Raw genomic sequence first — 19,170 nt, 5'->3', positions numbered from 1 at the left:
TGTACTGTGCACATGAGTTATCTTGGTAGTGACCAGTCCATTATGTGTGAACAAAATGAATAGTATTTGTAGTCAGTCATAAATCCTTATGTATTAATAAGAAACCCTCAGGTTTAGGTCCTTGGGCTACAGACTGAGCAGTCTTCTGCCTTTAGGTGAAAAGTTAACCGTTTTACTGTAAGGAACCAACGCATCAGTGGAGTGGCCTGACTACTGTTGAATTCAAAGCATCTGAAATATTCCTTAAACAGTTTTGTGAATACTAAATGGAGACAAACTTGTGGAGGGACTGATGAGGCTGTTTATTGTACAGAAACAATTCAATGTACTTGGTTTTACTGGAGGGAGACTTTTATAATACATTCTAATTGGTAAAGTAAGATGATTTTGGAGAAGGGAATAAAGAGGTATTTGAATCTACAAGTCTCTTGATCACTTCTCAGAAAACTAAAGTTTCAATGCAGTATGCACATCTAGATTAAGCCTTTGTTTTCTAGAATTGTCTGTGTTAACTGAATCAGTAGAAATCATCTGTAAGATTAGGAAAAAGTTTCAGAGTTTTCCTTTAGCTGGTTTCCCTTACCTGTACTAGTTTTCATGTGTTGCACAAGCTCGAGCAGGGTCTGCCTATGTTGTAATTGCTAATGTAATAGCTGATTGTGTGGTAACTTGGATGGTGAGCTTTTGAGTAACGAATACTGACCACCTAGTGCTCGTGACTCCTGACAACAACACAGAAAAGGAAATGGAGAAGCAATTCTGTTGAGATGAATCAGATACGAGGAAAGAAGTTAAATGGAACAAGTGAGTAACAGATGCTGTTCAGTTGTTTGGGTGGAATGTGATTTTCTGATTTACCAAAAAGGACGATGCGTGTGTTCTTTGCTAGATTTCTCATTGCTGATTCAATGATACTGTGCTTGTACCCAAAGTCCTTTTTTTCTAAAAAAAAAAAAGCTCCTCTATCAGTCAAAACCTTGAGGGGATGAGAAAGAATAAAGAGGTGGGGGAGCCAGAGGAAGACAGACACAGCTGTTGATTTGGAACAAAAGGGGAAAGAAATTTTTTACTTTTTCTATTGCCTTTGTTTGAAAGTTATAGAATTACTTTGTTCCTCTGCTCTTGTAATCAATGAAACACTGTAAGAACGTTAACTCTGTGCCTTAGAGTATGTTAAAGTCCTAAGGAAAAGGTAAGAAACAAAAGCAGTCACTCATCTGCTTTAGCAAGACAAGGATTTCTTTTGTTTTAACAAGAGCAGGTAAGGAACAGTTAAATGAGAAGTCCTTACAGAAGTTAATTCAGAGAAGTACCTCTGTGGGGTTACCAATCTAATTAAAAGGACTGTGTTATTCAAGTTTTCCTAAGGGCTGTTTCTGTTTAATACAAGTCACGTCCCTGCTCTGAAATGAGAGTATGTGACTGCCTTTGGTGTCAGAGGGGCCTAAAACTACTTTCCATGTAACTTTAACACCTATTTTTTCAAAAAAATTACTGATTTAAAACCAAACATCCCCAAAAAATTGTCATCTGCAAAGTAAGATCATCTTGGAATGCTGTTTAGCATATCATGGAAATGTTCCGCCTTAATAATGAAGATAATGTCGCACATTGCATGGCACTTTCTACCTTCTGAAATAGCAACAGTTCAGCCTGAGCCATTACGGGGTGTCATTAGCTCCTGCTGACTTCCAAACAAAATAGAATAAATCTGGGTGCAGACCGCCTGCCCTTGCTTCCCAGGCCCCCTCCCTGAATTTAGGGAGCAATGAACTTAGGTACTGTTCCATCATCTCCTCAGCCAACCGTGATGTCATTGTGAAAGCACATACCTAAGCAGTCATGTGGAAAACAGAATGCTGCCCATCGTAGTAAAGGAGAGCTTGTGCTTAGTAGGAATGGGAAAACTAAGGAGTTCTGCAAAAGGGAACCCTGGCATGGAACTGGAGGGTTGGATTCGATAATCCTTGTGAGTCCTTTCCAATTCAGGATATTCTGTGATTCTATGGAGATGTCCCTTTCTGACAATGAAGTACTGTTTCAGCCAGGGCTTAGTCCAAGTGCCGACTCTGCTATAGTCAAGCTGTCCTGTACTGTGTAACAGACTCTTGCATGGTTTGCATTTTACACAGCTGCCTGAAGTCAAGATCTGGCTCCTACAACCTGTGGAAAACATTCTGTACAAGATGTTCTGGTAAAACAAAAATCTTTTTTTTTAATGGGAATGTCAATGCATTTAGCTGAAAGGGGTAGTGAGTACTGGGAAAGGAGGAGGTGTCTGCTAGTAGAGAAGAGGGTTGAACACATTTAAAACAGCAAATTATCTAGTAACTGCTTTCATTAGTGAACCTGATTAGAGAATTAATCAATGTGCACAGAAATATTGTGACTTCATCTTCAGTCTTGTGCTATCTTAATTTACCTTCTTGTCCAAAACCATGTCCAAAAATGTCCTGTATATTGAATTTAAAATAATGTATTTTCTCTTGGTGAGGCGTAAATTGCTAACCTGAAGCTTCCTATTTGTTCCAGGTTTTTAGGATGAATTTGTTATTTGAGGCTTCTTGGGAAAAACAGACTAATAAACCATCTGATAAGTAGTCCCTTTGACAGCATAATGTGGGCACCAGGCTCTGTTCCAAAGCCTGCTGAAGTGAATGAAAAGATTCCCCTTGACCTCCCTGATCCCTGGATTACAAACTGAATGGGTGGCTGCACAGTTTGCCTGGCACCACCCAACTGCACATTTTTTCTGCAAGGAGTGGGGATCTGCATGCACCCCTCTGCTCCTCAGTTTGTGTTACTGATCCTGTGTCTCTGTGGTAGATCAGATCAGCCCTGCAATAGTACTGAAAACTGATTTAAGAAAAAAAATCCAAGAACAATACACTTGAATCTGAGTGACTGTGGAGCGCCAAGACAAAGGTGCAACTATGCATTGGTCGTTTCATGTTAGGTATCTCAGATCAGGTACAGGAAGAACAGAATGGTTTAATTTAGCAAAACAGTTTGAAAAGAGATACATCTATGTTTTAGGAGAGGTGAGAAGTTTCCTGTCACTGTGACTAGTGTGAAACACAAGTCTTATAGTGGCTCTCTGTGCCCCAGTGATGCAGGACTGCTATGCTCCTCAGCGGGCAAGGCATAGGTATTTGCTGCTCTTTTGGTCCTGCAGAGCAATATTCCTCTTGAGTTTGCTGTCAAAAATGTCAAGAAACAGAGGATAAGGACCTGAAGCACATGAGTAAAAGGTTCAAAGGGAAATGAGAATTTCAAAATGTGTTGAAGTAGAATGAGTTGCTTTTTGGTCCAGTTGAGCTGAAACCAAAACCCCTTGCTCAGGCAGCTACTTAATAAGTAAAAAAAAAAGAAAAGTGAAGCTGATGCTAAAATTTGGCACTAGATATCTACCTAAAATTTCCCAGCTTCCAGCTGCAGGTGCTATCCCTAGTTTTCCTTCTGTGCTGTCAGGTTATGGGTGCTGGTAAGCAGCTGCTCCGATTCAGCCTGGGGCTGTGGCTATTCCAGTGGTGTTTCAGTGCTCTAACAAGCACTGCTGTTTGTCAGAGGAGCCCCCACTCTGAAACACTTATCTAAACTCAGAGAACTAATAATGTAAATCTTGGCCACTTGAATAGGGTCAGACTGTTCTCCCTCTTAACCAAGAAAAGAGAAAGAAAACCAGGTGTGGTGGAGGAGTCCAACAGGACAGCTCCTGTTCACAGACCCAGTTTGTTCTTTTCTGCAAGTCATTATTTGTACTGGCCTCCAGCATGTCCCTGAGCAGAACCAACTGGAAATGGCTTCTATTTCTTATTTGTGTTGAACTGCAGCTGTACTTAGACAGCTTTTTAAGTTTTAACTCCTTCAGGAGTTAAACTGAACCCAAAATAAATACTGCTGCAGCCCCCTGCTCCTGAATATAAGTAATTTCAAAGCCTGAATAAGGAAGCACCATTAACAAAGCATGACTCCAACCCATTAAAAATGGTTTTTTTTGGATCCCAGCTGAGACATGATCCAATGTGCAAGAAAGCCTTCAATGGAAAGTGCAAGCCCTTCAGCATTTTGAAACAGAGACTGCAGGGAACAGAAATCATCACTGTGAGCAAGCAGGCCCCACAAAAGCTATAGTTAAATTGAAGTGTGTGTGTTATCTCCATATGAAGTCTTTCATTCAGTAACACTATTGTTTCCTCCAAGGACAAAGCCTGGATGTTATGGATGAGTCTCACATATGTGCTTGACCGGGTGCCAAATTCTTTCCTCCCCCTCCCTGTGCTGCTAGTGTTTGGGAATATTTCTCTGTTGAGAAGCCAAATCAGTAGGTGTCATGACTACCCTGGGTATGTAAGTGTCTCTGCTCTTCTAAAAAACGTTAAAATATGCCTTTTAAAGGCAATGTGAGAGTCTAACAGCTTCATTTTCACCTAAATCTGAAAGAGAGCATGATCCAAGATGGTTGATGCATGAATGCCCCATGTTGAACCTGAGAGCTGTCAGTAGCCCCTTAAGTTACAGAGATTCGCTGCTATTGAACTGAAGGGTTTAAAAATGTATTTAAATTGAACTTATTTACAGAGATAGAGGAAAAAATGCTTTAGCTTTCACTGGAAGAAGTATATTTGTTGGGGAGGAGGGGAATACACATGGATATGCATATGTATTATTTTACCCAGACATGCCAAATCATTGCTGATTTGGTATCCATGCAGACTGCTGTTGTAAAATGTCCTTTAAAATCAGTTGTGGAAAGAAACAGAAGTGCGCAAAGGTTTAAAGCAAGAAGAATGTGACAAGTGGAGAGGGGAAGGTGTTGATCATAATGTCTTTTCTATTCCCTCTTAAGTGCTCTTTGGTCTGCCATGACCAGGGTGTTCTGTTGAAGTGCATTGTTCTTTTATCCATCTTCTGGTGCTGTCAATAGACAGTGAAGGTCTAAATCAGCTTTCCTATGCCTTTCAAAAAAAGCAAATTTCTTTTTTTTGTAATGCTTTTTCTTTCCCTCAGAAAGGAAGAACCCTCGCTCAAGAGAAGTATGGTTTATGTCTTCTCTTATTTCCATTACAGAAACAGCTAGGGAAGAAATCTAACTGGAAGCAGAGGATTTTGTTAATACTTTTCAATCAGCCAAGCTCTGAAGGAGGGCCACCCTTGTCCACCTCCTCCCCTGCCAAGAATGAATCCAGGTTTGTGGTCTACTTTACATTGTTCCTGTTCTTGGACTGATCTTTGGTAAAGCAGTTACCTCTTATTAACCGCAGGTGGGCTTCATTTTTTTACCCCTGGCACAACACAGTGTCAACATTAATTCCCTCCATAATTGTGTAGGAGTGCAAAGCAGAGGCAGTGAGGAGGAAGAGAAAACTAACTGTACCTCCTAAGTTTAAAGGCAGCAAGCTTGGGATTTGATATTAGCACTTTGGGAGGAGAGTCCGGATAGCTGTACTACAATATAACAGAGGGTGAAATACATCCTCTAGCCATTCAAAATGACTGTACTGCACACAGGCTTCCCCACTCCCACGTGGTGGCTTTTCCACTGTCTCCTTCCCCACCCAGCTGTGCAGTCAGGGGAAGTCATTTAGCAAAAGACAGGTCTGGTTTGCTACAAATACCAGGTTTGGTCTCTGCACAGAGCTCACTGTATTACAAGTTACAGATCCAAAATTACGTACATACAGCCAATATATCATGATAATGTGATTTATAAAATGTGGGAGCAATCTTGGAAAAGGTCTCAGTGGAGTCCTGCCTGCGTTAGGAAGGCGGAGAGCAGGAGGGGGACAGGGGGCTCTCTGGGCTCACTTCCAGAGTAGGAATTCATTACTGATAGCAAAAGCATCTGCCATGATTCCAGCCTCTCTCCTCTCCTAGATGATGGTGATGCAGTATAAGCAGCAGGACTCCTCTTCCTTCCTTGATTGAGGTCAAACTTCTCTCTGAATTTCCACTGCTGAATTCTTTAATGACTCTGTTATTTCTTGTCTAACTTTACCAACTCTAAGAGCAGACCCTCCCTTTCCTTCTTATTGGAGGAATCCAAGTTCTGCAAGAGCAGCAGTAGTTGTTGAGAAAGGAAGTAAATAACTGCTTTTTAGGGAGGACAAGTGGCTGAGTGGCCTAGTGAGGGCGTATATCCTATAGTACAGGACTATATATTCCCATATTACAGGACTGGAGAGAAAGTACATGGATTTTGGGAAGGAGAGAGATATTCCCTTTTCCTCTCATCCTTCTCCAAACAGCGCCCAAAACCTCCCCATTTTCCCCTGAAGTTCCAGGTGCCCCTACCAGCCCCCTGAAGCCAGGCATCTGTGTTCACAACCATTATGCCCATGATGCTGATCTGGAGCTGGCTTTTGATGGCTGCTTGCACCATTTTTTCTGTATTGTTACAGAGAGAAAGGGTTTCTAAAGATGCTATATCCTTAGTATTAAGATAAGGACACTTGGACTTCTTTTGTAAAAGGCACAGGACAGGGAGAAAGGGTCTGGGAATGGCAAGGGCGATGTGATGGCTGAATTGTGACTGTGCTGACCCTGAACACTGTTCATTGAAATGAGTCGGACTGCACCAGCCATGTGTCACTGAATAGCTTTTAGTAGAATCAGGACTGTAAAACTGTCAGAAGAGACTTTAGAAAGCACGACTGTGTGTTCTTCACAATGCTGCTTCACACTTAGAAACCTGGCTCTTAGATGTGCCTTGGCTGGTGGGGCACAACTTCTTCAGCAGTGGTTTGCTAAATCACAGAATCACAGAATGAATTGGGTTTTAAAAGACCTCTGAGATCATAGAGTCCAACCTATGACCCAACACCACCATGTCAATTAGATCATGGCATTAAGTGCCACATCCAGTTAAATGCCTCCAGCTGACTCCACCATGTGGGAGCCCAAACCCAGCTTTCAGCAAAGGAGAACAAGGGCTGACAAAAACCTCGTGATCTGAAGGAGCTGGACCCTTCTCACAAGACCTGTTAAAGTTCTACCTCATGGATCAAGCCTGGCTCCAGCAGAAATCAGAAAGGACTTTTGAGATGATTGTATCAAACCATGTCTAAACCCCTGTAATTCCTCTATCCCCCATGTAATCCTACTAGAAGAAAAATTAACTATTTAGAAATTGCAGTAAAAACTTGTGTAATTCCATAATTAACATAGCTCGTCCCCTTCATTAACATGTCCAGCCCCAGATGCCTTTAAAATAGTGTTCTTGTGTTCAATAAACTATTCCAGTTCCCCCATACTGGGATCGTGTTTAGCTTTTATTTTTCAGACCGCCACTAATGTCGCCACAACCGTGGGGCTGAGAACCTTCTAACATTTAGAAGATTCCTCAGCCATCGGCTGGCTGGACCAAGGGAAGCAGCACTCCTTGTGTTTCGGTGGTGTGTGCGTAGTCAGAACTGAGAGAAAGCGGAAGACGTGCACGGAAACTTGTCCTCAGCAGGCGGGAACTGCTGAGCGAGCTGACTACGAACTCCGGATTGGGTAATTATTTTAAAGACTTTGTAACGATAAGTAGGGTACAATGGGGACTCAAATATCTTCTGAACAAAACCACATTTATTTAATTTTAAAACGCGAGCTTAAGCAGCACAGCGCGAAAATTGACGAACAGCCCTTGCAGAACCTGTTGCTGTGGGCCCAGCGTCACACGTCAGAACTGAGCGTTACCAACCTTCTTGATACGCGCTTGTGGGACTCGGCAATCGCCCGAAAAAACCTCAGCAGCTGCTGCGCGGGACGGGCCCCAGCCGCTGAGCTGAGCGCACAAGCACATTGCAGCCCGACACACGCTGCCCGGAGAGAGCCGTGTGAGACAGAACCATGGCCACCGCCGCTGCAGCCACCCCATGCAGGGTCAGGGTACGAGCCAGCGCCAGCAAACTGCCGCATTGTCTCGGCAAGTCCCTGTGTCACCGCCCGCTACCGCTCTCAGCAGCAGCAGCCAAGCAGCGACCAGAGGCGCGAGGTCAACACTCCAGAGCAGGTCCCTGAAGAAGGGCCACCGCCTCCGGCGCCCCAGCAAACAACGAGATCGACAGACCCGCGGCGGAGGAAGCAGCAGCGGGACCCGAGCGGGAACCACTCAGAAGGCAGAAGGAACGCGGAACCCGGAAACGACAGAGGCACCGGGAAAGACAAACACAAGCAGCGCACGAGGTACGCAAAAACCGGGGCTATGGAGCGTGGGCGGCGGAGAGAATCCCACAGGGTCCCTGAGAGGCTCCGGGAAAGGTCCGAGGGAGGAAACAGCCCGAGCGGGACCGTCAGCGAAGGAGGGAGCGAGCGGAAGCCCTGGAGTAACAGCACGAGAGAAACCCAGGAACAGCGACCCCGGAGACAAAGGGAGTGGGGCAGACACAAAGCTGCCGACTTCAGCAGTAATCAGAGCAGCAAAAACCCCCTTCCTTGATATTTTTTCCTTTTTCTTTGCAGCCTGAACTATGAACTGATCTTTTTTGCAAACCCTTTTTGTTTATTAACCTGTTTCAGTTTCACAGTATAAGGCGAACAAAACGCTACCAATGGAGAGATTGTCCCCCCACACCCCGCAAACAAACAAACAAAAAAAAAAAAAAAGGGGGGGGGAAGGCGGGGAAAGCAAAGAACCCTTGCTGAATGAAGATACCCTTCCATAAGTAATAGCCAAAACAGTTTTTAAATGCATGCATAGCTGTATTTTTGAAAATTTTTAAGTCTTTGCAATAACAGTTTTCCCTAAGTCCAAAAGCCAAATTAACACAGAAAGACATATATTTGCCTTAAAAATAGAAGAAGTATATATTTTATCCTTGAACTATAGGAATGTTTATATGTATTTGAAATTTAAATTGAACATGAAGTAAAATATGCTTATGTTTTTACAGGTTATCATCAAAACAGAAAACATAGTTATATTAGTAAGCTAAGGATGAGAAACAAAAAATGCGAATTTCTCAGTTCATAACCAAAAGACACTGTAAAATGAAACCCAAAGGTATGTTTGTATGATGTGTGTTCGATGGCCATCGAGTGTGAATGTGTGAATGTATGCATGCGTGTGAATGCATAATATGTTCTGATTTATACACAAATGCGCATTACCTCACATATGCACAAACACTCTTAGATAAAAAACAGAAAACATATCACCCTGAGTTGAATAAAATTTCATTTGCAGAGACGTCTTAGGTTAAATAAAAGTTTTCAAAAACAAACACTATAAAACACTTTCAGTAAAAGTCAGGAGCACACAAACCCTGAAGTCATCAAGTTATTAAGTTCGGTTCAAAATCAATTGCTTATAAGTCAATAGGATCTTTAGAAGATAGCTTAAATAAGATTTTATAAGAGTAATTTCTAATAAGAAATAATGGGAATAAGTTAAGTTGTTTAAACAAGTTCTATATTAGTCCAAGGTTATTTAATTTAGCATTGTTGGGAATTTTTCCTTCTTACATTTTGTTCCTTGTTTATTTTCCTATATCCAAAAATGTCTGATAGTCTTTTTGATTGGTTAAATGTTTTTAATGTTAATGCTAAGTTTAAAAAAATAATTTATGTAGCAATATGCAGAATGCCTTAAAACAGCTATGATTCCTTCACATGCCTTTATAGTGCCAAACCTTGTGGCCCAAACTATTCTGACACACAAGGCCTTTGCATAATCATATTTTCCATCTCAGGTATGTAAAAGACTGTACATTGCCTTGAAAAAGGAGCTTCCTTGCTAAAATTAATTTCACTTGTGGTATTAAAAGTAAGACTGCAATGTTTCTTGTTAGATCCATTTAAGTATACCTTTGCTTCTAAAATGCAGCTATAGAATTTGTTATTAGATCACTCTGAACTAATGCATCAATGCATTGATAAATTGAAAGAAGAAAATAGTAATCAAAGCTTAGATTCCATGTTTAGTTAGCATGATAAGTTAAAAGAAAACATTTAAGGTAATATTTATATTCCCTTGTATTTTGTCTTGCATTGGCAAATGTTTGATCAAAGTTTTTTCTGAGTTTTTTGTTTTTTAGAAAAATAAAAAAAGAAGGGGCAGATGTGGGAGCCCAAACCCAGCTTTCAGCAAAGGAGAACAAGGGCTGACAAAAACCTCGTGATCTGAAGGAGCTGGACCCTTCTCACAAGACCTGTTAAAGTTCTACCTCATGGATCAAGCCTGGCTCCAGCAGAAATCAGAAAGGACTTTTGAGATGATTGTATCAAACCATGTCTAAACCCCTGTAATTCCTCTATCCCCCATGTAATCCTACTAGAAGAAAAATTAACTATTTAGAAATTGCAGTAAAAACTTGTGTAATTCCATAATTAACATAGCTCGTCCCCTTCATTAACATGTCCAGCCCCAGATGCCTTTAAAATAGTGTTCTTGTGTTCAATAAACTATTCCAGTTCCCCCATACTGGGATCGTGTTTAGCTTTTATTTTTCAGACCGCCACTCCACCATCTCCCTTGGCAGTCCATTCCAGTATCTAATCACCCTTCCTGTGAAGAAATTCTTCCTAATGTCCAACCTAAACCTCCCCTGGTGCAGCTTAATGTCCTTTTGTCCTGTCCCTCGCTGCCTGGGAGAAGAGGCTGACCCCCACCTGGCTACAATCTCCTTTCATGTAGTTATAGAGAGCAATAAGGTCTTCCCTGAGCCCCTTTCCTTCAGGCTAAACAACCTCCTCACCCTCAGCTGCTCCTCATAGGGCTTGTGCTCCATTCCGTTCACCAGCTCTTTTGCCCTTCTCTGGACACACTCCAACACCTCAATGTCCTTCCTGAAGTGAGAGGCCCAAAACTGAACACAGGATTTCAGGTGTGGCATCACCAGTGTTGAGTAAAAGGGAAGAATCACTTCCCTGGTCCTGCTGGCCACAATATTGCTGATACAGGCCAGGATGTCACTGACCCTCTTGGCTGGCTGTTGACCAGCACCCCCAGGTCCTTTTCCACGTGGCCACTTTCCAACCACACTTCCTCCAGCCTGTAGCGCTGCATGGGGTTGTTGCGGCCAAAGTGCAGGACCCGGCACTTGGTCTTGTTGAAACTCATACCATTGGTCTCATCCCATTGATCCAGCCTGTCCAGATCCCTGTGTAGAGCCTTCCTACCCTCCAGCAGATCAATACTCCGACCCAGCTTGGTGCCATCCACAAATTTACTATGGGTAAATTCTATCCCCTCATACAGATCATCAATAAAGATATTATACAGGACTGAGCCCAACACTGATCCCTTGGGGACACCAGTTGTGCTGAATGCCAGTGGGTCATTCACACATGGCACCATTCCCCAGCACTCTCTGGGCCCAGCCATGCAGCCAGTTCTTAACCTGGCAGAGAGTGCTCCTGTCCAAGCTGTGGGCTGTCAGCTTTTCCAGGAGTATGCTGTGAGAAATGGTGTCAAAGGCTTTGCTGAAGTCTAGGTAGACTATATCCTCAACCACTCCCTCATCCACCAGGCGGGTCACCCGGCCATAAAAGTAGATCAGGTTGGTCAGGCAGGACCTGACTTTTCTACACCTGTGCAAGCTGGCTCTGATCCCTTGGTTGTCCTGTACTGTGTGATGGCACTGAAGATGATCTCCTCCATAACCTTCTCCAGCACCAAGGTCAGGCTGAAAGGTCTGTACTTCCCCACATCCTCCTTCCGGCCGCTCTTGGGGATGGGCATCACATTAGCCAACCTCCAGTTTTCTGGGACCTCCCTGTTTAGCCAGGATTGATGATAAATGATGGAGAGTGCTTCTTCCAGCTCCCTCACCCTAGGATGAATCTCATCTGGCCCTACAGACTCATGAGCATCTAAGTGGCTCAGCAGGTCACAAGCTACTTCCTCCTGGATTATGGGGTATCCGTTCTGCTTCCTGCCTCTGCTTACCAGCAGGGGGCCAGGGGATAACCAGTCTTACTGCTGAAGACTGAGGCAAAGAAGGTCTTAAGTACCTCTGCCTGTTCCTCATCTTTGGTGGCTATATTCCACCCGGCTCCAATAAAGAATGAAAGTTTTCCTTGGCCCTCCCTTTGTTATTAATGTATTTATAAAAACACAAGTGGCCAGGTTAAGTTCTAACTGAGCTTTTGCCTTTCTAATCTTCTCTCTACATGACCTAATGGCATCTTTAAACACTTTCTGAGTTGCCTGCCCCTTTTTCCAAAGGTAATACACCCTCTTTTTTTCCCTGTGTTCCTGCAAAAACTCTGTGCTCAGCCAGGCTGATCTTCCCTGCCAACTTGTCTTTTGGCACATAGGGACAGCCTGCTCCTGTGCCTTCAAGATTTCTTTCTTAAAGCATGTCCAGCCTTCCTGGACCCCTTTGTTTTTAATGGTTGCTTCTCCAGAGACTCTCTGAACCAGTGTCCTGAATAGGCTAATGTCTGCCCTCCAGAAATCCTGGGCAGAGGTTTTGTTGACGCCCCTCCTTACTTCACCAGTTATTGAAAATTATGATATTGTGGTTACCATGCCCAAGATCGCCTCTGACCACCACATGTCACTCCAGCCCTTCGCTGTTTGTAAACATCAGGCCTAGCAGGGCCTCATCCCCAGTAGGCTCACCCCCAGCTGCAACTGGAAGTTGTCTTCCACATACTCCAGGAACCTCCTAGACTGCCTCCTCTCTGCTATGCTGAGTTTCCAGCAGGTTAAAGTCTCCCACAAGCTGACGATTGTGAAATATCAGCCAGCTGCTTATAGAACAATTCATCCACCTCTTCATACTGGTTGGGTGGTTTATAACAGAATTCCACCAGGATATGTGCCTTGCTAGCCTTCGCCCTGATTCTCACCCATAGGAACTCAACCTCATTGTCCTTTCCTCAAGTTCTATGCAGTCAAAACACTTCCTAATGTACAGAGCCACCCCACAGTCTCTCCTTCTCTTGTCCCTTGTGAAGAGCTTATAACCATCCATTGCAGCACTCCAGTCATGCGAGTCATCCCACCACACTTCTGTGATGGCAACTATGTTGTATCTTTCCTGCTGCACAATGGCTACCAGTTTCTCCTGTTCGTTACCCATACTGCATTGATTCCTTTTTTCCCTTTTAGACAGGTGAAACCCATCTGTCTCCAGCAGGCCTGGTGCCGTACAAATAGCCCCATGATAAGAAAAAATAAGGAGGCCGGGAAAGGATTTTTCTACCTCCCCAGGCAGGGACTTGTTTCCACTCCCCCCTTTTATGTCTTCTGCCTGATGGCAAGAGGGCAGGGCTCCTCTGACTTGCTGAGCTTCCATTCGCTGCATTTCTCTCAGGGATGGAAGGATGCAACTCCGCTAGTTTATTTTTCTTTCACACTCTCTGATACTCCTCAGCGTCTCCACCTCCTCTTTAAGCTCTGCCACCAGGCAGAGCAGATCATCCATGAATTCAGACTGTATGCAGGTATCTTTTCCGCTGTCCTCTGGCACTTAACACCAGGCTCAGACACTCCATGCTGCCAGAGACCTGTAAAGCTGCGTGCTTCTTCTGGAGCAGAAGTCTGGTTGCCACACTCCTACTAGCAATGGCTTTTGGCCATGTGTACACCATTTCTGGGTCTGTTCTAGTTGGGCGGTTGAAGAACCACCAGGTGGGCTTACCTCAGGAGCTGGGAGGGTGGCTGTGCCCTCCTTCAAGCTCTGCCTGCACCAGCTGCTGCACTGCACTCCCTGGAGCCATTTAAACCTCCTGGCAATGCCCTCTCCTTGCCTGATGAGCTTCTGAGGGCTTCCATGTCCTGACAGGGCTCTGGCCTGCTGCTCAGGAGTCCCTGGGCTCAGGAACTCTCTGTACAGGTCTACCTAACCCTCAACCCCAAACTTACCTCAGTCGATGTTGCTGCCACCTCAACCAAATAGCAACCTTAATGACCAGTCTTCAAAAGTAGTCTTAAAATCATTGGGTTTGTCTATGCTAGGAATTTTTGAATAATGCTTTTCCTGCAGACTTGTTAATTATGAGGTTGGGGGTGGCCAGGAATAGGACAAAGATAATAAAATCTACTTTTATTAATCCCCAGGGATTTATTTTTGAAAGCTATTACTGTTTGCTGGGTTAATACCATAAGCACATATTTTAGGATCCCAAGTGTTTTTCTAGAGAAAGTTTTTGTAGTTCTCCAAGGTATGTACTTTGGAAGCTGATAGGAACTCATCATGGTTACCTGCTGCTGGAGCCAGGTTTTGAACTGCATCTTGAGTGCTCCAGGAAAGCAGGGCAATTTTTCTCCTGTACTGTATAAACTGTGACACAAACTGTTCCTTTCTTATGGTCAGACTATATTCAGTGTCCACACTGCTCACAGAGGTTTAGTGAGGCTGCAACACAGAGGCACATGGAGTTTTCTGAAGAACAAGGTGTCTACCATGCTGCAAAGACCACTGGACAGGCTTTGGTAAGTACACAGTCACATTTGCATGGTCCTGGAGGCAGATTTGCCAAACTTTAGTTCATGGTGAGTAAAGACCTATATTAATATAAAACTCTTTAAACAAGGTACATGCTGAATATCAGCTGGGAGTTGCCCATAACTGGAGCCCTTTGTCTGATGAAAAAATGACAGAGTATGACAGTATGAAAAAGTTGGGACAGTAATTTCCTCAGGCTCTTCTGCAATTGGATTCCGGGGTAATTCCAGGTAGTTCTGCTGCAGGGAAGCAGAAAACTGGCAACTTTTGCAATACACGGAGAAAGCTCTTCCTGTCCATTAGGGCTCCCTGCTGTTGGAAAGTCTGCTGTTCCCTTGTCTTTAGACACAAGGCCAAAGGGCTGAGCCCCTTTGAGGGATCAGAAAAGTGAAGGTAATCATCAGTCTCTTGAAGTGAGATTTCGTTTTGTTGTAGAAAAAAGAATAATGTAAACTGTTCCTTTAGGAGAGTACTGGATTTTTGTTTGTTTGTTTTGTTAAAGATGTTTGAAAATATTATTACTCTTTCACCTATTTTGGGCACGAAAAATGACTTCCAAGTGAGAGAGGGTGGACCTTTTTCCTGTTCCTTCTAGCACTGCTTCAACAGCGATTTGGAGAGTTTTCACTGGGCTCTGTAAGTTCCTTGCTAGAGTTGAGTGGTGATTGTGCATCTTCTTTTACTAGGACAAGCAGCCACTGACTCAGAGAAAAACTCCAACATTAACACCTGCTGTGTTATCGCTTCTGGAGAGAGTACAAAAAGGTGCCAACACAGACAAACCTAGCCTAGGTAGAGTTCATTTAGTCATATTTATGTCTGTCTTGTAATAAACTCTGATGTATTTGAGGTGAGCGAGGCATTTTTAAAGCAGATCATAGGCTTTGGAATCCAGTTTTCTGATAGAATAACGTTGAATTATAAATTTTGACTTTTTGTGGGTTTTTTTTAAGTCTTGACATGAAAACCTAAACTCATTTCCATACAGGCTCAAACATTTCCAAGTGGATGTTGTTGATATTGAATGGCTTTCTTGGTCACTATCCTGCTCCATTGTGTGGAGTGTATGCCCAGAGGTTTTCATTTGGGTGCTCAGGAGGGCCTTACAGTTTTCATTTAGAGGTCCTCAAACAGAAGTATTTATATAGACCTAAAATATACAGTCTGGGTTTGAGGTTTATTCTGTCCCATAAAGGACTCCATAACCTTTAATCTTCAATTTTAAGATTTATTCCATCATTTTTATCTTTTCTTAGGTCCATTTAGATGAAGTATGAAATATGTTGTTCCATATGACTTTGCCCTTGTTGATTTAGCCTTAAAAGTAACACCACCACTTCCCTAAAACAGTTCCCTCTATATAATGTGTTTTCTAGACCCCTTTGCTACTGGTTAATCATGACTCATACTCAGTCTATGTTTAGAAGATGTTTTCTAAAGTTATTTTAAAGGTTATTTGTAGTATAACATGTGACTGATAATACAAACTGCTCTTTGTATCAGTATCTTTGATCCCTACATTTCTGGAGTTTGTGTTGAATTTTTGTAGTTTATCATGTTTTATGACCAATATTTTTTTAAATAATGATCTGCAGAGACCTCTTTAGAAATACTGAAGAAAGCTGGAAAATCTTGGGGTGTATCTACTGGGAAAAATTCTTCAGGAAAGTTTGGGTAAGATTTTTTTTTTTTTTAATTTCAACATTATAACATAAAAGGACCCTGATTGCTTTTGTGATACACAATATCATAGAATCACAGAAGCACAGAATATGCTGAGGTGGAAGGGACCCACAAGGATCATCAAAGTCCAACTCCTGGCCCTGCACAGGACCATCCCCAACAGTCACACCAAGTGCCTGAGAGCATTGTCCAAACACTTCCTGAATGCTGTCAGGCTTGGTGCTGTGACCACTTCCCTGGGGAGCCTGTTCCAGCACCCAACCACCTTCTGAGTGAAGAACTTTTTCTAATGTCCAACCTAAACCTCCCCTGACACAACTTCATGCCATTCCCTTGGGTCCTGTCACTGGTCACCACAGAGAAGAGATCAGTGCCTGCCCCTCCTCTTCCCCTCATGAGGAAGTTGTAGACTGCAACAAGGTCTCCCCTCAGTCTCCTCCAGCTGAACAGACCAAGCGACCTCAGCTGCTCCTCATACAGCTTCCCCTCGAGCCCCCTCACCATCTTCGTTGCCCTCCTTTGGACGCTCTCTAACAGCTTAATACCTTTCTTATATTGTGGTGCCCAAAACTGCACACAATATTCAAGGTGAAGCTACACCAATGCCGAGCAGAGAGGGACAATCCCCTCCCTCGCCCAGCTGGTGATGCTTTGCCTGATGTCCCCCAGGACACCGTTGGCCCTCCTGGCTGCCAGGGCACTGCTGACTCATATTCAACTCGCCATCGACCAGGACCCCCTGGTCCCTTTCCATGGCACTGCTTTCCAGCACCTCATTCCTCAGTCTGTGCATACATCCAGGGTTGCCCCATCCCAGGTGCAGAATCCAGCACTTTCCCCTGTTAAACTTCATATGGTTGGTGATTGCCCAGTCCTCTAATTTGTTGAGGTTTCTCTGCAGGGCCTCCCTGCCTTTGAGAGAGTCAACAGCTCCTCCCAGTTTTGTGTCATCTGCAAACTTGCTCAGTATCCCTTCCAGTCCTGCATCCAAGTCATTTATGAAGATGTTGAAGAGCACAGGGCCTAAGACAGAGCCCTGTGGAACCCCACTAGTAACAGGTCACCAGTCTGGTGTCACCCCATTCATATTACCCTCTGTGCTCAACCCGTGAGCCAATTGCTCACCCACCACATGATGTGTTTATCCTGCTGCGTGCTGAACATTTAGACCAGAAGGATCCTGTGAGAGACAGTATTAAAAGCTTTACTGAAATCCAAAAAGATTACATCAACAGGCTTCCCTTGATCAAGTAGCTGCATTATCTTGTCATAAAAGGAAATTCAGGTTTGATAAGCAGGACTTTCCTCTCATGAAGCTGTGCTGGCTGTGACCAATTACAGCAATTGTCTTTCAGGTGTTTTTCAACATATCCTGTTGCAGTGTTTGTAGTATGAGCTTCTTTGTATTATTTGAAGCAATTAGTTGTACTGAAACTTTTGTGGAGCTCCTCAGGCCCCCAGTGTAGGCTGCTGAGAAATTAATTTTGGAATTAAATGTTCTTTCTTTTGGAACAGCCCCATCTCAGGTAGGCAAAGCCATGTCAGAGCAGCAAGAAGGCCTCCAGCTCCTGTTTGAGGTGGTCGTGGTGCTATTGCTCCAGGGGATGGCTCAGGTGATCAGCATCTTGCACCCCTGTGACATGTATACAACTGCAGAATATGAGATCCCAGCAGGAAATGTAGCCAAGAATTATTCCTTATAGCTGGCAAGGTATTTTGAGCCTGGGAGATGAGCTTGTGAGAGTACTTGGAGCACGGGATGAAGAGAAATGTGCACAAAACAGAGTCTCACATTCCAAGTCATTGCAGGGTTCTTCAATGTGCAGTTTTGCTGTCCTTGATTGCTGCTGGTCAGTGCCTGGTACTGTTGTGGGGAAGAGTGCAATGGGTGTGGTGCTATTATGAGCTCCACCTACCTCCATGACTTTACCAGCTGCAGGAAAAACTGCTGTCAGTACCCAGTAGTCTCATCTGGTGTTCTCCACTCCCCGGATTACCTGTGACTATGTTAACAGTATAATAACTCTTAAGGTTACCATGCAGGGTCTGGCAGACCAGCAACAGGAACTTATTGATACCATCACCATTCTTAAAAGTTTAGCCACTGAACTCTGAAACCTGGGGCTTGGCAGGCTTGGGGAGGAGACACCTCTTTTCCCTAGGGATACTGGCGAGTATCACTGGGGTTGTAGTTGCAGCCAGTTTACAGAGGCTTGGGACAGCCATTGCCTCCAGCAGTCCCCAGGACAGGCATCCACACTAGCATCCAAAATAGAGCACAGCGGAACTGTGGAAAGGCCTGGCTTGGGTGAGCTTGCAGATGCTGGATTGTTGGCAGCTGCTGCATATTCTATAGAACTTGAGCTTTGCCAGGTGCTTTACAGAGCACTTCGTGCAGGCAAAAGATCAGTTTCAGTGCTATTCAAGAGCACTTTTTAGCTGAGAAAGCAGATGTGAGAAACTGGCTTTGCACGGTGTAAATAAATCCTTAATCTGCCTGGAAATGGTTTTCAGGATGAGCTGCTCCATCACCTTCCCAGGGATAGAGGTTTAATTTTCTTAGATAAAATGGACTAAAATATAAAAACTGTTTCTATAATAGGAAATAGCAAGTATATGGCTTGTTGCTGCTTTTAGGCCGCAAATGGACAACAGAAAATAGAGTGGCTGGTTGGCGAGGATGTGTTAAGGCTTTCTTCTAACACATTACAGAAGATCTTAAGCAACACAATTTTCCAGTACCACTTCTGCCTGAAGTTCTACAGCTACCACGTTCAATAAAATAAGCAAACTGAAATTCATTGATTGTGAGAGTATTTGTATTAGTTGCCAAGATTTAATTAAATGATTGCCTGCAGGGGATTGCTATTGCCATGGGTTCATTAAATGGTTTAACAAAATGTAGAAAGATCCAGTACCATGTTATTTTTCCTTTCCCCTAATGCTTTGATATATTGAACAAGACAAGTGAACATTCTGGAATTTCATGTAAATATTTAATAGAATCTTTCAGTAAACAATAAAATGATTAATGATAGTGATTGATATGTGATAAATGGTGGCATATACTGTGCATCTTTTTCAAAGCACTTCAAGTTCAGAC

General features: G+C 43.5%; 1 protein-coding gene across 1 annotated transcript; it reads left to right on the top strand.

Moving 5' to 3' along the window:
* Positions 1–2,140: 2,140 nt before the first annotated feature.
* Positions 2,141–18,864, top strand: ZC2HC1B (zinc finger C2HC-type containing 1B; the record flags this gene model as incomplete). The annotated part of the gene is given in 9 exon segments (XM_032682224.1): positions 2,141–2,194; positions 4,009–4,127; positions 5,011–5,036; positions 5,104–5,133; positions 5,136–5,189; positions 14,253–14,371; positions 15,071–15,176; positions 15,980–16,058; positions 18,705–18,864. Coding segments are annotated over 9 exon segments (612 nt in total), but the record flags the coding sequence as incomplete, so codon positions are not given.
* Between the last annotated feature and the right edge of the window lie 306 nt (positions 18,865–19,170).

This window comes from Chiroxiphia lanceolata, chromosome 3 (genome assembly GCF_009829145.1).
Source record: "Chiroxiphia lanceolata isolate bChiLan1 chromosome 3, bChiLan1.pri, whole genome shotgun sequence".
NCBI lineage: Eukaryota > Metazoa > Chordata > Aves > Passeriformes > Pipridae > Chiroxiphia > Chiroxiphia lanceolata.
The sequence above is the reverse complement of the archived record's forward strand: the minus strand, read 5'-3'. Positions and strand labels throughout refer to the sequence as shown.